Source organism: Glycine soja, chromosome 17 (genome assembly GCF_004193775.1).
Source record: "Glycine soja cultivar W05 chromosome 17, ASM419377v2, whole genome shotgun sequence".
NCBI classification, from domain to species: Eukaryota; Viridiplantae; Streptophyta; class Magnoliopsida; order Fabales; family Fabaceae; genus Glycine; species Glycine soja.
The window spans coordinates 10,633,428-10,646,821 of NC_041018.1; the positions used below are offsets into that span (position 1 = coordinate 10,633,428).

The 13,394-nt window shown below is 27.0% G+C and overlaps 1 protein-coding gene across 1 annotated transcript; it reads left to right on the plus strand.

Annotated features, from left to right (window-relative positions):
• Positions 1-6,463: 6,463 nt before the first annotated feature.
• Positions 6,464-8,664, plus strand: LOC114392213 (molybdenum cofactor sulfurase-like). The gene has a single exon (XM_028353267.1). It carries the CDS (start codon positions 6,590-6,592, stop codon positions 8,462-8,464), a length of 1,875 nt encoding a protein of 624 aa, XP_028209068.1. The 5' UTR covers positions 6,464-6,589; the 3' UTR covers positions 8,465-8,664.
• Positions 8,665-13,394: the final 4,730 nt, after the last annotated feature.

Genomic DNA, 13,394 nt, shown 5'->3' on the forward strand with positions numbered 1-13,394 from the left:
TTAAAATTAGAAATTTATTTCGATAATTAGAACTAATTATTTAAAATCCTAATTAGTAACCACCTTACATTACATATCTTATTGAGGTCAAATTTTAATTTTAATTGGAGAATAATATATATATATAAAAAAAACAGTTGATAACAATTGTAAACAATACCAGATTACCAGTTGTAAAGGGGGAGGTTTGCATAAATTGGACGGATATTGACGGGGTATTTGTAAGGATGGTTAAATAATAACTATGGCAGCCATTCTAGTGGAAGGTAAGTTTTTCGCAATATATCACCAATTATTTATTTAGTATAACGAATTTTGTTAGAATAACTGATCATATATATGCTCGTAGAATAAAAATACTAAAGACTGCATATTCTATAGTATATAACCCTATGGAATGAGCTCTTAAAGAAGCAAAGATTTTAATCATTAGACAATTTTTAAGGTAGAAATGAGTGCACAACTTTTTTTTCTATTATTCTTGGGAAAAGCATTTTGCAAGGTATCCATGAAATATGATATACTGCTTCCACGTTTATTATTATTAGTAATAATACTTGTATTATCATCATCTGAATATTTTATTAGTCATGTGACTAATTTAATTGAATCAGAAAAAAAAATATTGATCAGTAAAACCTTTTTGTTCAAATTAATATTTTTATACTTAATTAATTACTTGAAGTCCAGATCAACTAAATTTTTATTTTTCTTATTTCTTTAATTTATACTTACGATAAATATAATAAAATATAAAAAATCATTAATAAAACAAATCTTTAATCAATAAAACTATTTTCAGTGAGTTTTAAAAATTTAGGTAATTTAAAGTATTATTTTATATTTTCATTGTATTTATTATATAGTAATTTTATATTAATTAAGTTCATTTTCTCGTCTTATCAAGTCACCTCTATCAGTTAAGCCATGGTATTCAGATCCTTTCCAGCACAATTCCTCTCTAGTCTCTATCTCTCTCTTCCTTTCACTTTCCTTTTAGTCTCTCGGGATCCAAATACTAAGTTGTAATGTATAGATTGAGTTGAGTCTCTCATAATACACTTTATCTTTATTCCTATAAATATCAACATTATAGCCCTAAAGTAAAAGAGATAGAGGGAAATTAAAAAATAAAAAATGAAATAAACTAAAAAATGTGATAAAATAATATATATATATATATATATATATATGAATTTTACCTTAACTATTTGATAGTGATAGTATTTTTATATATTATTCATTAATTTATATTTTTAAATTTTATCTAAATTTAACATTAAGGCATAAATAACTTATTCATATATGGCAAAATTTATTTAATATTTTATCTCCCCTTTCCTTAATTTCTACAGGTAGGTTCACTCTTCATGACATATGAGTCAAAAAATTATTTATTCTTAAATGTATATTTTTCAATTTCTATTTTTAATATGTTAAATATCTTCGTAAAATCTACAGATGCTTACCAACTAAAAAACCAAAGATATAATTGTGTACGCATCTACACATGTGTATCTACATACCTTTCAAACTGCTGCTATCTTAGGTTTGAAAAAGAAAAATGAGGAAAAGAAAAACACTCCATCAAGAATAATATAACATGGAATATTCCATCGGCCACGATATTTGTTGCCAGTTTTTTATACGTTAAAAAAAGTAAGCAAGCATCTCTACCTTTTCCAGTGTTCCTCAATCCATGATCTCCCAAACATGGTTGGAGTGATAGAGAATTCAAGACAAAGCGATCCAAGAATATGTCAACATTGGAGCAAGAATTGGAGGTCCTTTTTTCAGAGACAACACAAGACATGTTCTTCTAGGATATGCTAGCATATGCTGCCTCTTTAGCTCACTATAAATTCCTCTAGGAGCTGTCTCGCTTACTATCAAGAAAAAACACAACACAAGAGATGTTCTAACTCATTGAGTAGAGTTTGAGAACGATAAGCAAATTAGTTACAGGACCTCTCTTCTTTGGCACATCGCACACACTCGAGTTCCCGAATGATGCGCCAAAGAAGAGTTGTCCTGCAAGTGATTCTTGTTTAATGGATATGTAGTTAAACAAACACAACTTTCTTGATGTGATCAAAGGATATTATTCATTGATTTCAAATCTCACACACACACACACTCATATATATATATATATATATATATATATATATATATATATATATATATATATATATATATATATATATATATATATTTACTTAGTTTTTATTTTATATTCTCAATTAATTATGTGTTGTTGATTTTTATTATGTGTAAATTAATGCACATCAGCGCAACATATATTTTTTTGGTCTTAGGTTAGAGATTATGGGTGTTCTCTAACCCACTTGATTGGAAATTAAACTCGTTCGCGGTGTATATTTATCTTTGATCCAAGAAAATTTTACACACCGAACACAGATTTTTGCTAGATAGATTATTTTCACTCATGTGAACATGACGTGACCTTACACTGTTGCGTCAATTATTTGAATTATTGTAACATCTTATAATATGGATGAAGTTTTTAATTGTGTATTCTATTAAAAAGAAAATGATCTCTCTAGTTTAACCAAGACTAACAGTTAATTGTGTTGCACTCACTTTTTATTATATATATATATATATATATATATATATATATGACTTCCAGAAATATAATAATGAGTAATCATTAGGGTAATGCATATATCACTGCAAGAAAAAAAAGATTTTAGGACAATTTATTGATGAAGGTCTAGACACAATTTTTACTACTCACTTATGTGTCACCTGATACTCCATGCAAGGTTGTGTCTACAAGTTTTGGGACTTAAGACAATTTTTTTCAAATAACTTAGATTTTGTTTGAATAAACTTTTCTACAAATACTATATAAAAAGATAAAATGATTTGAATTTCTCTTATAAGATGAAGTGCATGTTTGATTAAATGTTTGTAGTTCCCAGAATTATGTTTGTCAACGGATCTAAAGATTATCTTTTGTGTTCGTATATTAGATGTTCAAATGAACACATGTCACTACAATTTTAATAAGAACTCAAACATGTCTAAAAATACTTAAATTTTATAAAAGTTATTTTCTTCTCACTTTTCCAAAACTAAAATGTATAAATTCATTTTAGTATAAAAAGTAGTTCAATACATTTTATTTTTATCTTCATATTTTTTATCATATAAATATTTATGGAAAAATTTATCTAAACATAATCTTAACTCTTAATGTATAGTTAATCACCATTTTTTATTGGTTTAATTATATATTTGATCTCTTATTTATATTTTAAGGTTCAATTTGATCCCTCAAATGTTTAAAATAAAACAAATATATCCTTTCTTTCGGATTCATTAATTATTTGATGTAAATCGATATTTTTTGCATAGGTTGTTTGACAATCGACACAAAAGACTAAGTTTGAGTCAAGTTGAGGACTTTTTTTTACATCCATTGTCAAACGATCAATTTAAAAAAAATACAAACGTTTTACATTAATTATGTTGACAACATATGCAAAAAATTCTAATTTTCGTCACATAATTAACAAATCTGACAAAAAATGTATAATTATTTTATTTTAAACAATTGAACCTTAAAATATAATTAAGTGACAAATTGTATGATTAAATCTTTCTTATTTTAGTCTTCTAACTTGACTGCAAATTTATTTAGAAATTTTTATATATAATAAATTATTTTAATATTTAACTTTCAATAAATAAAACGAGTAATGCAATCATTCTATTATTTGACCTTCTTTCTCTTTAATTTTTCAAAACGAAATTCATACTTTCTATTTGATATTTGATATTAATAAAATTCTATAAAGTATAACCATCATATTTGATATTTGGTTATTTGAAATGAAAATATTATATATATATATATATATATATATATATATATATATATATATATAACAATTATTTTTTTCTATTTACAACAATTTTTTAACATAGAAACTTTTATATTTAACTGTTAATTAATTTATTACTCACTATTGTAAATATTGTCGCAATTACTAATGGTCAACAATGTGATAATTGTATAAATTTGCAATTCTATACTTGCACTTTAAAACGTCGACATTTATATCATAGATAGATATAAAAGAAAATGTTGATTTTATTAGTTGAGTTTAATGTTTATTAAGTATAAAAGAAAATATCTTTCATCTTATCACAAATCACCTTTAAATTATTTTAAAATAATTATTTTAAAAATTAATAAATTTATCATACATAATAAATTATAATTAAATGACCATGTAAATTTTTTATATTATTGGTACATAAATTTTTTTCTCATCCGAAATTATCTTCTAATATTGATTATTTAAATATGATATAATAATAATCTATATTTATATTATAGTTCTCATTAATTACAAAAGTAATAATTCTTATAAAGAGAGAAGGGTGAGAGAAAATATCTTAATTACATAATTAGTCAAAACTATTATTTTTTATTTTAATTTTAACTCATCTATTAAAATTATATGATAGAAATTCGTTTTTGTCATATTCTCATCTCTCGATGCTTTGGTGTAATGTGAAGTATGATTAGGAGGACAATAATGACCAAAGGTAGTATTAAAATTGATATTTCTTCATAGTTATTTTTCAAAGGCCAGATTTATTAATGGTTAAATTATTTATTTGATCGTATAGTTTCACGATTTATATTTTTTAGTTCTTATAGTTTAAAATTATTTTTTTGTTCTTATAGTTTATATTTTAATTCCTATAATTTAAAAGTTATTTTTTAGTCTTTATAATTTGTATTTTAATTCTCTTTTAATTTATATAATTTGAAATTTATTTTTTTAGTTCATATAATTTGTATTTTAGTTACCTTTTAGTCCTTACTACAAAAAAATATAAAAATAATTAGTTACAAATTAATTATAAATTATCAATTATTTTTTTATTATAAATTATTTTATGATAAATTAGTTACGAATTACTTATAGATATTTTTTATAGTTGACCGTAATTGATAATAGTACTTGATGTTAAAAATTAAAAGGTAATTAAAATACAAATTATAAGAACTAAAAGGAAATAAAAGATCACTTTCAAACTATAGGGAGTAAAAGAGAATTAAAATGTAAATTATAAAAACTAAAAAAATTAATTTCAAACTACAAAGATGATTGAAATGTAAATTATAAGGACTAAAAAAATTATTTTAAAACTATAAGAATTAAAAAAAAATATTTTAAAATTATAAAAAGTAAAAATATAGAAATTAAATGAGTGATTAAACCTTTATTAATAAAACAAAACCTGGCAAAAGATGTTACCAAGATAGAAAAGGAAACATCCCCACAGCTAAACAAAAGAGATACTGACTTAGAGCTTACTTGCCCACAGCCAGACATGAAAACACAATTACATGATCTTAAAACCCCACAATTACATGTACATGTGCTAAAAAAAAACTCTACTGTTGCCATGCCCAGTAATTTACTTAAAAAATTCAAAGATAATTATTCCAATCACAACGTCGATAGTTAATCTTGTATAGTTGTATTTGAGGATCCATACTAGGACAAAGGATTTGCACTCCACAAAGAATCAATATAATTAAATTACTTCACTGGCACCCACATGGTAACAATTAATCTCGTATTTGAGTATATATCCATAGTAGCTCGGACAAAGGATTTGAACTCCACCAACGTGAAATTAAAGCCAAATGGTGGGGGCAAATCATGAAGCAAGTCAAAGTGGCCGGTCCAACCACCAAAGGATACGTTCATAAAAAGGCCACGTCAATTTTTTATCAGATGCTGCATATTAATTCTAGTTGACTCACTCAAACCGTCACGTGGTGGACCGGTTCCAAGTAAGAGACTCATAAAAAAGGATAACAACAAGTACCATAAGCTCGTAACTCACGTCTAAAACACTGTCAATGTCATTATCCCAAACCACTAGCCTCTATATGATTGATGATTGTGCTAACTCCTGGGTGCTAATTATATAACTGTGAAAACCCACCCTAATATATATATATAATTCCTTTTAACTTTTGCTGTTTATGATATCCTCATATTTACGACTACAAAGTTCCAAAGTTTCCAATACCGTTTTTGTCCCTTTTAAGAAAAGCACCACAACCACTTTTCATCTTGACTAAGATGGGCTCTAATGGTATGGTATGGACCTTCAGATGAGAATTGAGATCACCACATAAATATGGACCAGCCCCTTCCAAACGTAGCTGTAGTGGACAATGATCCTCACCGGTAATTTCTAACCCTATTAAAGTATTAATGAACGAATCTATAGATCAACACCTTCGGTAATAAATACGTCACGAACTTCCCAATTTAGTTGGTTAAGAAAATAAGTATTGCCATAACCAGTAGTCAACTCTACATTACAGTGATCTTATTGCCTCAATCAGAATTGTATGAAGTTGAAGATAATTAACCGCTTTCTACAAAAAAAAAAACGAAAAAAAAAAAGACTTTTTGGTGGTTGAAGTACCATGAATTATTAAGCCATTTACAAACAAAACCTTTAAGTCAATGTTTTGAAATTTGGAGGGGAAGACCAAGTCCAATTTTCCAAAGAACCAAAAATGCACCCATCTCGTGCCGAAGCAGCAGCATCACAACCCTGCTTTAATGGCTGTTTCCCATCTCCACTTCTTGCCTCTGAGAAGTCCCATAGAACTACTTCTTCCAAGCCCAAAGTCGTCAATAATAATAATGTAACTTCATCACACGATGACTTCGTCGCAGCCACATCTTCCACCCTTCACCCACACACAAATTTCACCAACCACGAGTCCCTCCCATCTTTGCAAGACTCATACATCAGCTTCACCAAAGCATTCCCTCAGTTCTCCACAACAACTTCTGAAGTCGATCAAATTCGAGCCCTAGAATACCATCACTTGAGCAACCACTCCAACGCCTGCTTCGACTACACCGGTTATGGCCTTTTCTCCTACTATCAGCAACAAAGAATATCTTATTCTTACCCCACAATTGCTTCTTCTTCTTCATCCTCATTTCCTTACTTCAGATCAGATGCATCCTTCTTTGATATATCATACAAGTCAGTGAACTTGCAGTCGCAGGTTCTATACGGTGGACACGAGTCAGAACTAGAATCCAGAATCAGAAAGAGAATCATGTCTTTCATGAATGTCTCCGAAGCTGAGTACACCCTTGTTTTCATTGCTAATGAGGTATCTGCTTTTAAAATTGTAGCTGATTCTTTCCAATTTCAAAACAATAGACAGCTCCTCACAGTGTATGACCATAGCAGCGAGGCTTTGGATGTGATGATTGAGAGCTGCAAGAAGCAAGGGGTGCATGTCTTGTCAGCAGAATTCTCCTGGCCAAACCTCAGATTGGAGTGGAGGAAACTAAAGAAGATGGTAACGAAGAACAAAAGGGAAAAGAGATCAAAAGGAGGTTTATTTGTTTTCCCAATTCATTCGAGGGTCACAGGAGCACCATATTCCTATGTTTGGATGTCCATGGCACAAGAAAATGGGTGGCGTGTTATGCTTGATGTGTGTGGGTTGAAACCTAAGGAAATGGGCACCTTGGGTATGTCACTTTTTAAGCCTGATTTCATGGTTTGCTCGTTCTACAAAGTTTTTGGTGAAAATCCTTCTGGTTTTGGGTGCTTGTTTGTGAAAAAGTCTAGTGTATCTTCTTTGAAAGATCCTGGTTATGCCACAAGCATAGGAATCATAAGCCTTGTCCCAGCATATAGACATGAGACTGATGAACAAGTAGTTATTGAAACTGATGAAGCAGATCATCAGCAGCAAGATGGGGCATCATCAGCAACAGAAATAGAGGAGTTAAACATAATACCCTTTGACTCATCTAGAGATACAAACAGATTAGGTACTAAAAATGAAGGCTTTGAGATTCATTGTAGAGGATTAGACCATGCAGACTCGGTGGGGTTATTACTAATTAGTAGCAGGACCAAGTACTTGGTCAATTGGCTGGTTAATGCACTAATGAGTCTTAAACATCCACATCATGAAAATAGTATTTCCCTAATTAGGATTTATGGGCCGAAGATAAGTTCTATCCGAGGACCCGCTGTGGCATTTAATGTATTTGACTGGAAAGGGGAGAAATGTGATCCTGCACTTGTGCAGAAGCTTGCTGATAGGAACAACATCTCTTTAGGGAGCTCATATTTGAGAAATATAAGGTTCTCTGACAAGAATGAAGAGGAGAGACATTGGGCCTCAGAAACAACAAGAGGTTGTTCTGAGGTTGAAGGATTGGGCCTGTCCAAGAAAAAGACACGTAGCCATGAGCCTGGGATTTTTGTTGTCACTGCTGCACTGGGCCTCTTGACAAACTTCGAAGATATCTACAGATTATGGGCTTTTCTTTCTAGGTTCCTGGATGCTGACTTTGTGGAGAAAGAGAGGTGGAGATACATGGCTCTTAACCAAAAGACTATTGAAGTATGAATGCGTTGCTTCCTATTGTTCACCAGCTCGTTATTTTTCTCAATAATTAACATTTTTTATGGTTACATGGTTTTAGAATCATGTTGAGCATTTGTACCAAGTTTTGTATGATAAATCTATCTCTACATTCACTTTTGATCAAAGAATTTGTAAGATCAATATTTTTAAAAATATTTCATGTGACTTGAGGGTTTTAATTCGTTTTATGGCTTTATATTCTCTCATTTTTTTTATGATAACAAATAAATATGAGTTTGAAAGTGCAACTTTTACAACAAAGTTATCAATCAAGCTAGTCGTAAACTCGTAATACTGTACTATGTTCAAAGAGATATCAGATCATACAGAAACAAATAAATATCAGAGCAAGTAACAAAGCATAAGAGAATTACTAAACACTTGATCAACGTGATTGCCTAGACATTGTATTGCGTGGATTTAAGGTAGATCTTCGTCCAATCTCTCTAATAAGCATAGTTTTCTCCATTGAAGGTTGGAGGCCTTGACAAGGAATTTTTTTTTTTTTTTTTGGATAAATTGTCCTTCAAGATTTGTCATCATAGACCTTTGTCTTCTAACATTATTAAGTGTTCAATCCTTACAGATTGAGCTCTCATATCAAACTTCAAAACACAAGGAAACACAAGAAGGAGCAATTAATTGTGTTTAAAAAAAAATTGCAAATCTTTTTGAAAGACTATGTATAATTTGTTTAATGAGATGGTATCAAACAACTTTTAAAATAAACCTTTTTAAAAACAAATATAAATCATTATTTGAAACACAACGTTAAATAAGATACAAGAGAAAATCATACAAGAGATTAATGTTGATTCGTCTCACTCCAGTCCAAGATTATGTTCAGATATTGACACACAATTGAGTTTTTAATATAATTTATACACAAATTACAAAGTATTATTTGTATAAATCTCTTCAAGTTCAATACCAAGTAGTATTTTTCTTGCCCCTCCAAGTAATCAGTCAAATATTTTTTACCCAACAGCCTTTTAATTAGAAGTATGTCTTAAATTAAGTACTTCACAATCACAATAAATTAATGTTATAAAAATAAGTTAGTAATTAATACATCTATATTCCTATTAATTAGAAGAAAAATATACCTTTTTTTTACCGTCAAGAAATATATACCTATGTATTTCTTAAAAAAAACGGAAATAACATAAAATTATAATTTAGTTACCGGATCAATAAAAATACATATCTTTTATACATACTATTATTATTATTATTATTTTGCTACTATTGAAAATAAAAGAATAAGTGGCACTCTTACTAGCTAAACTACATGTAACTCGATCTCTTTATGTGTGTACTGTGTCAGAAGTGGTAGTATACAATCATCAATATTCAGATTGTAATGGATTTCAAACTCGACGGTTGACACACATCAATTTATTTCGGTAGTTGTTCATTTATTTCATTTAGCAAGAAAATTTATTATATTTCTTAATTTTTAGAAAATAACATTAAATATGTATGGATGGATGGAGTGGCGGATTTACACTTACCTGAAAGGGTGCATATGCATCCTCTCATTTTATTTTAATACATATATATTTTAATACATATGTATATTTTATTCCCTCTTAATTAAGTATATTTGAATTCTTTATCTTTAATTTTTTTTCTTTTCATGATAATAATTATTAATTAATTTTATTAAATAAATTGTCCTCTAACTTAGGGTCCTAGATCCATAACTCATGATATACTACAAGTTAAGTGAGATCATAAGTTTGCTCGCAATTTAGCTCATTACTATGTATTATCTAATTTTTTTAACTCCTTTATAAAAACAGTAGAATTTGATTTTCCATATGATTAATTTAAGAATTATTATTATTATTATTATTTATGTAGGAAATATTTAGTGAGTTTGAGAGAGAGAGAGAGGTATGAGGAGTTAATTTTAACCATATAAAGATAATTAATATTATTTTAATTAGTTTTAATCTTAATTATCTATTTGAATTACACATGTAAGATTAGCTTATTCTCTTACATGATTATTATTAAAGTCACGTAATTACTTAAATAATTTACATGACTTTTTACTCAAGTGTATTTTTTAATTTACTGTATATTATGTCTTTTTGAATTCACGTAACATATAATAATAGTAAATTATATTAAGTTAATTAATATTAAAACGACATATTAATAAATGAATTTGTATTATTTTATTTATTTTGTTCATTATTCATCAAATAAACAATGTAAATCATAAAAAATTATCAAGTAACTTAAGTATTTATCATGTATGATTTTTTTTTTGTCTTGTACCGTAATACATATCAAACCCATATCCTATATGTTATAATCGTGACATTTATGATAAGATCTAATATGCGGCATACAATTTAACTTGTAAAATGCACAAATTAAAACAATAGCTAGTTTAAATAAATAATAAATTATTATATTATAAATCTGAATTCTTATATTGGTTGAGTGTTTTTTTAAGAGAGATTGAGTGCTTTTATGAACTACTTTTTTATACAGGTTTTATGAACTGTTATTTAAGATCATTTTTAGGAGTTTTTCTTAAGCCACAATGTTTTTAAGAATTGTTATCATTCTCATTGAGTGACATATCTATCCTAATCTCATATATTGAACATTTAATTTAATTTTTTAGTTTAACTAATCTTATATATTACTAAATATTTTTTTTTTCATTCAGCAATATATATATATATATATATATATATATATATATATATATATATATATATTACATAAGCTAACGTACTAATTTTCTTAAAATATTAAATTAGAAAATCTCACCCCTCAACTTGTCGTATTTGGAATGGAATTATGAATATTCCAAAGCTCGAGGACGAACAGTGCAAGATGTTGTCAATCAGGAAAATGTTAAATTGATTTATGGGCCTCTATAATTTTACCAAATTTTTAATTTGGTTTAAAATGATTTTATTAATTGAATTTCTGGATTTTTTTTTCTTTTTTTAGTTGAATTCTCCCATCTAATTATTTCTACGAAAAATTAAGTACACATACCTAATTTTGTTGTGCTCAGAACATACTCCAAAAACATCAATTCACTATGTGTATTTCTAATTAAATGTTTATAGTTAATTTTTAATAATAAAAAAATAAACCAGAAAAGTTCAAATGAAAAATAAAAATTCAGATACGTAATTAAAAAAATTAATAATTTGATTTTTTTTTATAAAAGTATAGAACTTGCAGAATTATTACACCTTTAAAAAACTGCATGAAATCAATTCAATAGGGGTAAAGAAAAAAAAAATTTCATGAAATCCTGGGTGAGTTAATTTAAATTTTAAAAAATAATTTTAAAATAAATATTTTTTATAGAAATATTTTTTAAAGAAGTAAATAAGATTTATTTCTTAAAAAATAGAAAATAAATAATTTTTTAAGTAAAATTAGCCTTTTTTCTTCTGTAAATAAAAAATATTTAGATAAATATATCAAAAAAATCATAAAAATATTTTTTATTAAAAAAAACATTTATTTTTAAAATATAACATTAAACAAACTAGTCCCTGTCCAATTAACCGGGTTCTTGGGACGTAGTCTGTGTGGGGACTGGGGACAACGTGGCTGGCAGTACCAGATTCAGTCATGTGCGTGAGCAGACTGTGTGCGAATCTGCGAATATATTTGGCTCTTTAAAAGCACTATTTAATAAATATACTTTAATATCGTTGATAAAATATTTAACCAGTTGAAAGAGTTCGTGTCTATGTCTATGTTTTTTTAAATAATTAAAAAATAAAAAATAGTTGAAAAGTGTAATGGTAGTTATATTTTAAAGATTCAGAAAAGAAATGGAAATAATTATATATTAAAGAGCAATTTAAAAATAAAAAATGTATATTAAAGGAGATTATTATTTTTATAAATAGTAATAAATTAATAATTATAGATAAATATGTTGTAATTAAGAATTTTAATACTTAACCATAAATTCTTTTTGACAAGAAAGAATTAAAAATCATAAAATCAAAATTCAAATTAAATTTAAATAAGAAAATATAAATATTTTGTATTAAAACTTTACTTAATTACATTGTTTATTCATTTCAACAATGGTATTTTATTTAATACAACAAACAATTAAAACTAAAATTACGCTTAGTAAACATCTTATATTTGTATCTATGTTGTTATTAAGACACAAATTTAAAATGATATTTTTTTATTAGACACAACCTATATATGTTTCTTGCATAAATTATTTTTAAATTAAAAATATCCATAAGAAAAGAATAGATAAAATGTAGTGGCAAATAATAATTTTTAGACTAAAAATATTTTTGACAATCCTTTATTTTCTAATTATTTGCTACTACATTTTATATCTTCTTTGAATTATAAATATTTTTAGTCTAAAAATAATTTTTGAAACAATAAATTTTGGACTAAAATTTGTAAATTTAAGAAAAGAATTATTCGGGAAAAATTATAATTTTTTTTCTCAATACTCTTAAATATTTTACAATAATTTTATATATTAAAAGATAAATGCATTTTCTTTTTTATAAAAATTGAATAAAAAGATTAAAATATATTAATTAATTAGGTGAAAAAATAATTAAATGAAAAGAATGAAATTAATAATTTTAATAAATTAATATAATTTTTTTTTATAAATTCAATGTTATTAACTATATTATTATTAAATTTGGTGAAAGAGTATGAATTAGATAAAAGAATGAGTGGAGTAGTAGAGATTTGAGACACTGATTGTGATTATATGGTGGAAAAAGTGTGTACAAGTCAGTTGGTGCAAGTTGCGATTGTCTGGCGGAACGAAGGAATGGCAAGACCCGGTAAATAGAGGGAAAATCAAAGGTTAGATTATTGTAGGAAAATAGCCAATTCTGCATTAGTTGCGAAGCTAACGACCTCTACC

What these genes read in the sequence shown, in the direction of transcription:
- LOC114392213 (XM_028353267.1), top strand. Translation starts at nt 6,590, where the DNA reads ATGCACCCATCTCGTGCCGAAGCAGCAGCATCACAACCCTGCTTTAAT.